Here is a 12,688-nt window from a genome sequence, read left to right on the forward strand (position 1 = left end):
AAACACATTTTTTTAAACACGATTCAGAATATAAATTTGTATGCTCTCTTTTACTTTTTCTAAAGCAATAACTGTCAAAAGAAATTTCAAAGCAGAGAAAACAGGTCAGAATCTGTGTAAGTGTTGGAAACCATGTAAAAGTTCATAATCTTTCCCGAGCCAAGAAAACCCCTTTGTACAAAGTGGAGTTTCCGTTGGCGTATTTCAAAAATATATTTCAGAATACAAGGAAGAAATGGCCATTTTGAAATCACCCAAAATGTCATTATAGGAACCAGGCATTGGCAAATAGACCATTAAACATCATCAAGTGAACAAATAATAAGTAAAGCCAGGAAAGTCCTTTAAACAGCAATAACATTTTAGACCAGTTTTCTACGCAGCCACACACCGAAACAAATCATTTCATGCAAAGCACTTAACTTCTTCGGCGCACACCACAAAACCATGAACCTTGTAGGGAGATTTGGATAGTTAAGACCAAATTTTATAGCTATGACTATACCAAAAAACATGATAGCATACAACACGATAGTAAATACAGGCAGGTGATTGAAATTGAGTATAATAAAGCTGACAGGTTCTAACATAGTAATTTTAATAAAATAACTTAAAAGTCCATCAGGGAAAATGCACAGCGGGATGAGCAAAATTTTGTTGAAGAATGTAGTAGTTACAACCTAAAGGATTCTAGATCATATGAACAATTGACTAGATTTTTCTTTTTCTTTAACCCTTTCTTTGGGTTTCTATGTTTGGTATTTTGTAGATAATAAGTATACAAAAGAATGGGCAAGTTCCCGTCATCAGAGGCATGAATTGTATGAACACTTTTCTACCGATACAGCACCCTTCTTAATAAAATACCAAATACTGCATGGGATTGGGAATATATAGTATCTTGCATTCGTCTTCATAAAATCATGTTCAAATCAGACAGATCATCCATTGGTATCTCTAGGCCAATAGCGTCATTGTCTTGCAAATCGTCATCAATGTTCAGCAGCCAAGAATCCAGGTCTTGAGGTCCATTAAGTTCATTACCTACACCTAGTTCTATGGAGTCTAATTCATGCATGTTTGTGATGTCCATGGGTTCCTCAGTTCCAGTGGACACATTGTGAGGTACAGATCCAGTTTTACTTTTTCTGTCGCCATGACTAGAAATAAATTCATTAGAACCACAAGCCAATTGATGCTCAGAGTTAATATTTTCCATTAAATTACTAAGAGAACCATTTCCAGAGCTAGATAGTTGAGCTGTCTTTGGTTTAGACTTTGCTTTCGTTTTACGCTCACCTCTCGAATGACTTGCAGAAGAACGACCACCTTTTGTGACAGAATTTTTTCCGTCCCTGTCCCTGTCTCGCTCGCTCCTCTTTCCCTTTGCTCCACCTATTAAAGAACTACCCGGAGTTGATGCGGATCTTAGAGAAGGACTAGCACCAACATCATCAAGCAGCAGTTCCTTTTTCTTCCCTCTGTTTACAATTGGTCCAGTTCTAGCAAAATCCTGGTCAGAGGGATGGTCTAGATTTCCAGACACATCCTGCTCCTTGTGAGGAAAATACCCTGCAAGAACAAGGCCCAATTTGTTAAGCAATTACCTCCTATTCCTAATCAAGATATCAGAAAAAAGGAACAGAGATATAAAATAAATTAAGCAAAAATCAAGAGCCTAAGGAAATTGTTTCTTGACAAGCATGATGCCTCAGCTAAATTTTTTCGAGTATGTGTACCATAACAAATAATTCCAAAATAATTAAAACATAGTTAAAACAGGAAACCTGATGGTGAAAATTCTTGCTTAGAATTGTGGCCAAGTGATAGGTTTGCGGCAACAGCTGAACCAGTATTGTTGTCACAAGAAGGAGCAGAAAATAGGACATCTTTAAAGACAGGCTCAAAAAAGCAACTTTTCCCTGTTTCCTCAAATTTGTGACATCTAGCAAGAGTCCTCTTCATAAAAGCCAGAGCAACTGGCCTTGAGACCTTAGAAAGTCCGTATCTCGCAGCGCTAGTTCCACGGGTTGCCTGCAAAAATTATCAAGGGTCATTTCACGGAGCAAATGTTACCTTAATTTTTCTTGATAAAAGCATTATTACAGCATAACTCTCAAAAGAACAATCTGAAGAGAACATGCCACATGTTTATTAACACGACAGGAAAGGGAAAACTAACTTCCATAATAACAAAAAAATACACTGCATTTCAATTACAAATAACATGTTGGAAATAATCTGTTAAATAGCTCAAATTAATAGCCAGTTGCAACTTGTGACAACATCCACAATCTATAAATTATCAATTCGTTGCACAAAGAAACAGGAAAAAAGCACAGTAAGAAAACTTATTTACCAGTTTTTTCTTATAAGCCAGCTCGACAAGTTTGTCCATAGCAACTTGTTCAAGGGCTCTGCAAATTAATAAAGCATATATTAGTTATTGGTGAGGGTGCATGAAAATACACCAAGTAACAATTTATCAACATCAAAAGTATAATCAATTAATGAAAGAAACTACATAATTTCGAATTTAGTACCGTTGTTCCATCTCTCTGCCTCGCTCTACTGCTTGAATAAGTTTCATAAAGCATTCTCTCTTTTTATTGACCTGCGAAATTAATCCAAATAGCGTAGATAATTGAGTAAATAAATAAATCAAGAATAACTAAATATCATAAGCACATTCTTCTCCCTAGACAATTAACTACCTTACATTCAGCAGACATATCAAGCATAAAACAAGAGAATCAAAACCTGTTGGAAGAGTCCTTTCTGTAATTGAATAATATCTTGATTAATTGCTTCACAATCTCCATCAGCAAGATCAGGCTTTTATAAGACAACAACAAGGAGATCAGTTAATAATTGAAGCATTGATTTAAAAAATGAACAAAGTGAACCATATTCAATACGTAAACTCTTTAAACAATAATGTCTCTCTGCAACACATATAACGATCATGTCCTGTGCCTGAGAGATTAAATTAGGCAGAGGCATATAAACAGTAAATCTCTTAACACCATCACACGATCATTTAGCTTGAAGCATAAACAATGCACATGCCAACTTTATAGTAAGGAAATTTATTTTTGTTTAGATAAATAGGTAAGTAAACAATAAACTATCTAACAATCCAATTTTATATGAATAAACGACGAACTATCGGCTTCTAAAAGTTTCTACAAATTAGAAGGTTACCACTGGTTCTGGATATAGGCCAACACTCTGTAGCTCCAGCAAGAGTTTATCCTCCATGCTCATTTGCTCAAAATGGCAACTGAAAGATGATGGGTATGAATTTATGTGCATACCCAAAGACCCATCATATCCATTTTCAGATACCATGGACAGCCTTTCGGTTTCTGGATATAATGATCCTTGATCAATCTGCAAAGAAACACCAGGTTCTTTTTCAGGGATGTTTGTGCAACTAGTATGCATAGCATTCCCATTACAAGAAACCTTGCCAGAGTTGAATTCATATCCCATCTTGATGCTAGATTGGTTCTCAACACCCTGAAAGAAGCAAGGCAGCTGAGAAAAATCATCTCTTTCACACAGAAAAGACATATTTCCATCTCCAACAATATCTTCATTAATTTGATCATCAATAATCAGAGCTGTCAGTACTCTTTGATACAATGGTGCAACTTTGTTTCCTTCCGAATCCATTTTTCTGCACAAAATACTAAAATCTAGATGTTGATCAACATCCATGTCATCCATTAAGGATATCTCTTTGGAATCAGTTTGATTTACGGCGCTTCTGTCTCTTTCTCTAGAGAGAGGACTTTGTGACAGAGGGTTTTCTGTATGTGCAAGTCTACCCTGAGAATATAAATAAAAGATAAATGTCAAAAAATGGATAATTAACATCGAATTTTTTAAAAACATTGGCAATATAAATATAGTTGAAAAATGTTGACTTTTCACTTCTGAAATAATTAATGTAAAAGTCATATCAAAGATAATTTCTAATTAGTTGACATTTGACAACTTAAAAATCTTTTACACTGACAATATCAAAATTAAACTCATTTAACATTTCAGTTCATGTCACCTTTTTCAAAAATTAATGTATGCTCTATGGTTTTTCAAGGTAGTATAATGTTCAATAATCACATGCAATACTTTAAAAATCAAATGGACCAGAACCTACAAGTTTTCCCAAGATAGAGAAACAGACAGAGAGATATCATTCAACATGTTCCGGAAGAGGCATTAATGCAATGAGCAGCACATAATTGGCTTTTCTCAATTATGGAAAATGATTAAACAAGATAATGACACAGAAATTTCAGAAACAAATTGTGGAAGAGGTTTTACCACGTCAATGCAATGGGATGATCTTATTTGCTAATATATATTGATGCAAAAGAATTGAAAAATATAATGATAGCAAGAACCATAAAAATGGGACAGCTTCAGAATTGCTATTTAGATTTACTTTGAAAGTGGTTTGTGTAACTAACAAAATAAATGTACTTGAGCTACATGCAACATCAAATTCAAATTACAACTAAAAGCATGAAACATGCTCACTAAAATAGTACTGAAATTGTTACAAGTACAAAGCCAATTGACATTTACATTACAAGGTATCAAGCAGGTAAAATGCTGCAAATATGAAATATTATACATTACCAGTGCATCACTTCCAAGGCCTAGCACTTGAGACAGACATCTTAGATCAACATCTGCTGTTTCAACCTGATATCAAGTATAACATAAGAGAAGAGAAAAAAAAAATGCCTCCATTAAATTCCACTTAAAGTTCATAAAAGTAGATATAGTAAAAGCACCCACCAGGTGCTTCAAGTAGGACATGTTTTCCAAGCTGACAGGAGCAAAAATAGGTTCCAGATTCTTCCAAAATGAACTAGAACAGCCAATATCTGCCAAGGCCAAAAGCAACATATAAATGGAATTCTTTTACAAATATATGTATACACAGTGGCAACTGGCAAGTATACAACTGCAAAAGCATAAACCAGTTTTTGAGTTTAGTTACATACAGCTGGCATTGCTAGCAAAGTTAGCAGAAGTTAATAGCTCCTCACGGTCATCATCCTCCGCTGGCAGTTCAGATGGTTTAGTACATTGTGCAAAAATGAATAGGCAACACAATCATATAAATTTTGTATGCACAAAATTCCCCACAAAGTACCAATGAAAACTAACATAACCCCCTTGAACAGAGCAAGAATACAAAAGAGAAATAGTAGCAATAAACTTTAATTAAGTAATTAAGTTTATATATATATATATATATATATATTATGGAAATACAAAAATATTGGTCTCACTTCTTATTTAATGAGATGCACTCGTGATTTTGTAATTTTAAATAAATTTTAACAAGTAGAGTTTATAGCTAAAACTCTTTATAAAAGAAACATAAATGATGCCGGACAGAAGTTAGGATCTAATATATGATTTAGGGTTTTCTTCTGGAAGAATCAAGGGTAAAATAGAGGAGGAGTATCGACAGTTTGCAAAGAAAAGAGTCAGGAGTCAGAAAGCACTATTAAAGTTTATATAAATTATTGTATACAGATAGGTATAAACAAACAAGAAAATAAAAGTTCACCGCATTAAAAGTATGATATTTTAATTAATTCCATGTATTTAATGCAACAAGTAGTGACTCAAACATATGGATATACCTGATATATCAGGGAAGTTGTTAGTCAATGGATGCCCAGTTCGATTATTAGTTTTCCTATCACATGATTTCTTCAAAGGAGGGCGCCCTGGTTTACTGAAACAAAGACAGTCTTAAAAAAATTGCAACTTTCCTTACTGCAGTGGGAAAGTGCCACTTTTGATTTGACGACCAGAAGAGAATGAGAAAGAGAATTATACCTTCCATTCTTTTCAGAAGCAGGCTTCACATTTTTAATTGGCTTCATCAAGGTTGAAGTCTCTAACTTCTCTTTCATTGGCAGGATGCCACTCTTCAAAACTGAAGAGCCTGAAGAGCCCCTACTACCCCTTCCCTGTCTACGCAGACCATCTCCAATCTCTTCCTTGTAGGGTACTTTCTTATTTTTTGATGTTAACATGGAGGAACTTGTATTATAAGAATGATTTATGGCACTTTCATCAACTTCCTTACTTTCCAATCCTTTCTCCTTCAATTTATTTTCACCATTTTCACCAGCATCAGATTCTTCATTTTCAGATAATCTGGTTGGGGATGAAACATTTTCATGTTTCATTTTACCTGGTTGAATGCCACCGTTGATAGCACCATTGGAAGTATATAATCCACTAACACTAGTAGAAGTCATTCTGCTACCAACATCAGAAGGGGACAAACCTTCTAATGATGTATGCACTTCATCACAACTTACGACAGGGGATATAACATTTGCTCTTCGAGTGCGAGTAATTTTCTGGGGTCTCTGTCCAACCCATTGGGCCATATGGGATGAAGATGATCCTCCAGGCAAAGGACGCTTGCGATTTACAGTACCACAAACTGAATGAGGCTTGTTCACATTTAAAGTTTGTTCCCGAATTTCATGTAATTCAGAAGATCGAGAAACAGATGAGTTTCCAGCCATCAAAGCACCTGTTCGTGGAGGCCTTGAACCTTTGCCTTTCGACAAAGTATGGATACCACCTGTATAATTATTGTCACGGACATTAAACCTAAAAAAGGGGGAGGAAAGAGATTAGTTGTAAAGTTGTAATGTAATTTTATAATAGAGAACTAAAAGCTGTTTATAACAAATGCATCATGGATATGAATGACAAATACATACTTATTTCCTTTAAGCACAACCCGTTCCTTATTTAATCCGTCAACTGAACCCCTTGACACCTTTTCTTGCTCATTATTGGAAGCTGTACATGCATTGGACGTAGGAGGCAATGAAGAACCATCGTGCTTGCTATTACTGCCAGAATATCCTGACCTGTGAAAAACAGAAAGTTCAAAACAGTTTATCCTTTCCTGTTTATTCAGAGTAAAATAACTGACTGAGAAAATAAGAAAAAAATCTAAATGTGCCTAAAACCAAGGAAAAAAATAAAATTTTAAATATTTCTCTAAGTGCAAAATCAGACTCAGCAGAACCCCAGTAGATTTACTACTAAAGGAATTTCCCTTTTGAGCTAGTATCTAACCACGAAGCTTTTTATTGTCCTTCCTAACACAATATAATTCCTGCTTTTATAACATGATTAGAGTGATTTATCTGCTCTAGCTTGAGGAAGAGTGCTGAAATAGAAGCTATATCATTTGTATTTATAAGCATTTGCACTACAGGCAGCAGATAGCCTCTTAAGTTACAATAAAATAACACTCACATGCTATACCCTTGAGCAATTATATTCAAAGAATTAAGGGTTCTCTCTATATATGCTTTTCTCTTTCTAAATGGTCCATGCCCTGAAAATAAAAAAATCCAATTATTTGTTCCCAAAAAAGATGAACAAAATAGACTGGATGCCATTACCCAAATAATAAAAGCCATCAAATAAATCATATTAAAAAAAAGCAAAATCTTATTGAAACCAGTTATCTACTATCATTAATGCCTCATAGTAATAACATGTCCATAAGTCAAACCACCTCAAATATACCCATTTTTGTAGCTTTGTACTCCTCTCCAGTGAAAATATTTTATATGAAGGAACTAATAACTGCCTAAACACAAAAATATTCCTAAACTCAATAAATTGACTTGATAAGTTGATTTGCATGCATAAACACAATATATTCATAAATCACCATGATAAATCGGCTTTGTATACATTAACATTCCATAACTCATTTCTACAGCTACTCAGAACACTTCCCAAGACCTCAGGTATCATCACCGTTTCTTTACAAAACAGAAATCAGAAATCAAAGCATTTCATAAATATTGGTTACCTCGAACCTTGAGCATCAGAACCTTGCAGACCTGACTCATTAGCTAGCCTTAGATGCACAACTTTTTTCAGCTCTCCTTCCCCGTCAATGGATCTGGCAACAACTATACCCATGGAACGTTTTCTTTTCATTTTTCTATCCCATGTTTCTCCACCTGCAGGTAATCTTCGAATCTTCTCTTCAACAATATCACAACCTCTGCTACTATCCTTGATGTTGTCTCTATCCTTTCCAATGGCCAAAGGTTGCCTTGCATTGTTATTACTTAATCCTTCAGCCTGGTGTTTTTCCAACAAAACATACACCGAGTAAATATGAATGTTGAAGAAAATGTTGACAAGGCACAAAAATGTAATGGGATTTAGTTAAAAAATAAAGGAAAAGGAACATGGCATAGTCAGTATCTAAGATATGAAAACCAAAGCAACAATTATTTATCAATTGCTCTTTACAAAAAGTGATGACCTTCAAAAAGTTATATGTGCAATATATGTATTTCAAGTCGAGTTCCTCCAGATAAAACAAATTTATTGATAGTGAAGGTATGATAAAAAATAAGTATATATCTGTTAGTAATTCTGAAAGCATGGAATCTCTTGCTACTTCATTGTAAATTTTCTCCATTTCTGATACATTACAACCTTGTTATACATACAAATTTTAATGCTTGATGTTGGTCAGTCTGTTAGTCTCTTCCAGAGACAGGATTCCCTGTACCTAGGCTTGTATCTTCTTAAATAGTGAATATTGAAAATATGAAAGATATATAACTTAGCCCATCCTATAACCATTAAAATTTCAAAATTCAGCCACATGCATCCTTATTAAAATGACTGATAAAGTTGCAACATTAAATATTCCAGTCGTTCACTCAAGTCAATCGCTATAGTGTAACATCCAATCCTTCAGAGAAGCACATTCAAACAAAACATATAGATAGTTGTACCAGAATCAAGAGAAAATTATCACCTTGACATACCTTATGCACCATAAAAAATCTATTTTACTGTTTGGTACTATTAGAATTCTATTCTGCTAATAAGGTTTACAGTAAAAAAAATGCAATAATAATGAATTGAATGTCATATAACCAAAATGTTGCTATAGAAAATGCAACAATTAATTAAAACACTGGCTACAAACCCGTGTATCAGCTACTGATGTACGGATGCGCTTATTCAGAATGATATTCTTAGGTCTGTCTTCTAGTCTTTGATTCACAGGCTCTGATGGGCTACGATGAGTCTGACTTCCCATCTTCGAGAAGGGTGATCCACCCAACCTTTCATTTGGCAACAAATCGTTTCGAAGTTGCTTCTTTAAGCTTACAGCCTCCCAACATTTGTTCAATTTGTCTAACGATTCATCCAACCTTTTTGATCTATATCTGAGAGGAATCTTAAAACTTCAGAACAAAAGAGGACTACTCGAGTGACAATAAACGAAGAGTCCAGGTCATCAGGTTTTAAACAGATCTGGACAATTTAGTCAAAATAAATTCCAAAACGAGAGAAAACAAACTATAAAAATGGTAGGCATTCAGTTATACATGCTACAAATGCAAGCTCTCTGTTACACAATTGCTTGAAAATTATATTCAATGTGAAGAAATATTATATTGGTATGACTTGAAGAAAAGAATTAATAGTACTGTACAAAGTTCCTCAAACTACCTAGCCCTGACAGAAGCCTCTTGTACACTTGCTTTGAATCGTTTTAGTTCCTCCGTAGCCACTGGAGGGGGAGCCTTCAAATTAGCAGTTCCAAAAGCATAATCTTCAAGAGTATTTCCAAAGGATATCCCCAGGACTCGTCTTAACTCACCTGACCTAGTATATTTTTGATCTCCCATGGTTATTGGATCTAACATCAAACATTGAGCAACAGAAGTCAAATCCCCTGCTGATGTGGAATTCCCCCGTGACATATTAGTACCCGAAATAAACATTTTCCCCTCATTACCCTCACGAAAGCTTGCAGACCTGTCCAAAGTGCCATTCATCAAATTCCCTCTCTGTCCATTAGTAAAGCTCCCCTTGAAAGCCAATTCCTCTGATTTGGCAGCAGTTAAATCAAACCTAGTATTCCCCGCCATACGTCAGTGTTAACTAAACCAACACGTGTATTGAGTATCTTCCACCATATTTTCTCTTAGCAACTCACATAGCAAAGGATCTCTTGACAGCAAGTCATTAAACCATAAACATGTATGAGTAATTAGATACTTGAAATGTATCTGCAACAAGTCAATACCATGAACCATAATCAATATACAACTTCATACAATTTCAACCCGCCCTCAATATCACTGAGAGCAAGTACACCTCAAAAAAAGTGACCCATGGTTAATGCCACGCCATACGTACCCGAGACGCACAAAAATGTCGACAACCCTTGCAGAAACTCAAACTACTTCTACTTACAAAACAAACAACGCCACTGTTACCATAAAACGTAAGCGGTTTCAACTTCAACACACAACAACAAAATGAGACGGAAAGAAACCTCACATTGCCCATGTAATAATGCATAATAACAACGCTACGCGATTACATACAAACTAAAATCACATTAAACGAGATCAAGCGTGGTTCCTCGGCACACAAAACGCACATTGCTGAAATGAAAACAAAACGAAGTAAAAACAGCTCGAGGTTTGAAGCAACGAGCTGAAGTTCAAATCCAGAAGCATGAGAAGATAAAAGAACGCGGGAGCAAAAGGTTTCGAAATTCAAATTTGCCTCCCGAAAATAAACGAGCGAAAAAGACTCGCAACCTAAGAATCCGAATCCAGAGGAAACAGAAACCAGAAACTAGGGTTCGAAGAAATGCAAGCAAAATTGACGGCATAAGAGGGAAGCAGAGAAGGAATTGAGAGAAAGGAGAAGGAATAGAGAGTGGAGAAGCGGCGAGAGAGTACCTGCATTGACCAGAGGATTGCGGAAGAGATCGAATTGTAGAGAATAAGAGGTTTGTTTGTGTTGGGGTAAATTGGAGAGTGGTGGAGGAGAGAGAAAGGGTCCCGCAATATTTATCAAATCAGAGCCCTTTATCCCGTTTCGGAAACATGCTCATCGTCAACTCAATGGTTGACAATTTTCTATCGCCAAAAATTACTTTTACTGGGAAATTATTATTTATAAGAAAAAAAATTAATACGGTGGTTAATATCATCTATTAAATTAATATAAGTTGGGTGTTATTATTATTTGAGTATGGTTGAATAGTGATATTTAATATATGAAAATTTTTATAAATATATATATATATATAATTTGAAAAATTTATTAATTTAGTGTCTTCTAAGATATAGGAGATGAACTGATAAATATAAAGTGATGATACTGTTAACTTTTTTTTAGTAGAAGAACAAAACCATATAAAAAACAATTTAAGGAACAAACTTGTTTAAAATGTTTTGCCCTAGACAAAATGTATTTTCAATAATTAAAGTTTTATCCTAAATACGTTATATAAATACGTAAACCTCCTAAATTAAATAAATAAAATAAAATTTAATTAATTAAAAATTATTTAAAAGATTAATGTGCACAATAATATAATTATGGTATAGAGGTTTAGATATAGATAAATAATGTAGTTTGAAGTGAGGATTGGAGTGGTCGGAGTTCAAGGATACTTCTCTTTAAGTTGTTGTTACTCAAGTGAATGTTAGATCTCTTATTGGTTAAAAGTTTAAGAAATTTGTTGAAAAATTTTCTATTGTTAATAATATTTATGATGTTGTAGCTGATGATTAAGGATCTCAAGATGATATTTTTTGGTTGATATGTCATATTTAGAAAGTGTCCATTAGATATTTTACTACAATAAGATTACTTCTTGTCTCTTAACTTAAGTATGTGACTAATGCAACAAGTCCTTAATTTGTTGTTATCAAACGGGTTATTTTTAAATCTATCTATTAGAATTTGACCTTGCAAACTTATTTTAAATCTCTTATAGGTGATGATCAAAAGGCTTTAGAGTCATATTGTCAGCAAATCAAGTTGAATCTATCTCTTTTAGTATTTTCTTAGAATAAGTCAATTTTGTCTTTGAGTTATTGGTTGTAAAGATGAATAAGGATGAATCATTAAGTGAAGATGATGAACAAGTTCAATTCTCTATGGAATTGGAAGATGGATTTCTTATATCTATTTTGAGATGTCATAAATGAAAACTTTCTTTGAAGCACTTGAAGGAAACTAAAATAGTAAGGATTAAAAGCAAGTATATCTAGCTCATATTGACTCAATTTGTCACTAATCTCCCAAAGACTAGACAAAGCTAACTAAAACTAGTTAATTGATGTTTTAATTGTATATGTTGGAGATCCCACATCGACTAGAGATTAGAGTCTTTCAGTGTATATAAGTGGGTGCAAACCTCAACCCTATGAGCCGGTTTTATGGGGTTGAGTTAGGCTTAAAGTCCACTTTGTAACATGGTATCAGAGCCATTTCGAGCCTATCCTAACGAGTATTTGTTGGGCTTATCAAGCCACCCGCTATCGGATATCCACTTTGTAATAGTATAAACTAAAAATATGATAAAAAAAATTAATATTTTTTTAAAAGTTCATTCTATTTTGTAATCTTTGAAAAAAAAAAGTAAGGTTAAAGGGCTAGCAAACTAAAAATGTAAATTCGGCCCACCGAGATGAGTTGTCACACACAAACAGGGTAGCGCCACATAATGGTAAAATAAATATTTATTATAACAATTAAAATCAACACATTGTAATAAGTTGTTATTAAACATATTAACATTTCATTAATGATATGGATAAAAGAT

General features: G+C 34.2%; 1 protein-coding gene across 6 annotated transcripts; it reads right to left on the reverse strand.

Annotated features, from left to right (window-relative positions):
- Positions 1-643: 643 nt before the first annotated feature.
- Positions 644-10,947, reverse strand: LOC137827770 (uncharacterized). Of its 6 annotated transcripts, none has more exons than XM_068634080.1 (17): positions 10,812-10,947; positions 9,854-10,127; positions 9,565-9,754; positions 9,035-9,278; positions 7,892-8,169; positions 6,777-6,929; positions 5,872-6,663; positions 5,673-5,767; positions 5,022-5,081; positions 4,813-4,901; positions 4,651-4,716; positions 3,205-3,834; positions 2,761-2,835; positions 2,544-2,614; positions 2,360-2,417; positions 1,788-2,034; positions 644-1,572 (listed from the first exon to the last, which is right to left on the reverse strand). In XM_068634080.1, the coding sequence occupies exons 2-17, from the start codon at positions 9,984-9,986 to the stop codon at positions 914-916; spliced, it is 3,840 nt and encodes a 1,279-aa protein (XP_068490181.1). In that variant the 5' UTR covers positions 9,987-10,127; positions 10,812-10,947; the 3' UTR covers positions 644-913. The 6 variants fall into 6 exon arrangements, with proteins under 6 accessions (XP_068490181.1, XP_068490183.1, XP_068490182.1 ...); XM_068634082.1 differs by having other exon boundaries at positions 9,874-10,127; positions 10,812-10,849; XM_068634081.1 differs by having other exon boundaries at positions 10,258-10,813.
- Between the last annotated feature and the right edge of the window lie 1,741 nt (positions 10,948-12,688).

The sequence above is a fragment of the Phaseolus vulgaris genome, chromosome 7 (assembly GCF_000499845.2).
Source record: "Phaseolus vulgaris cultivar G19833 chromosome 7, P. vulgaris v2.0, whole genome shotgun sequence".
NCBI lineage: Eukaryota > Viridiplantae > Streptophyta > Magnoliopsida > Fabales > Fabaceae > Phaseolus > Phaseolus vulgaris.

What these genes read in the sequence shown, in the direction of transcription:
- LOC137827770 (XM_068634078.1), bottom strand. Translation starts at nt 9,986, where the DNA reads ATGGCGGGGAATACTAGGTTTGATTTAACTGCTGCCAAATCAGAGGAA. An exon ending in CATCAGTAGCTGATACACGG is followed by an intron (nt 8,170 to 9,034) that starts GTTTGTAGCCAG and finishes GAAAAACACCAG; the next exon opens with GCTGAAGGATTAAGTAATAA. An exon ending in TCTGATGCTCAAGGTTCGAG is followed by an intron (nt 6,930 to 7,891) that starts GTAACCAATATT and finishes TGTTTTTCACAG; the next exon opens with GTCAGGATATTCTGGCAGTA.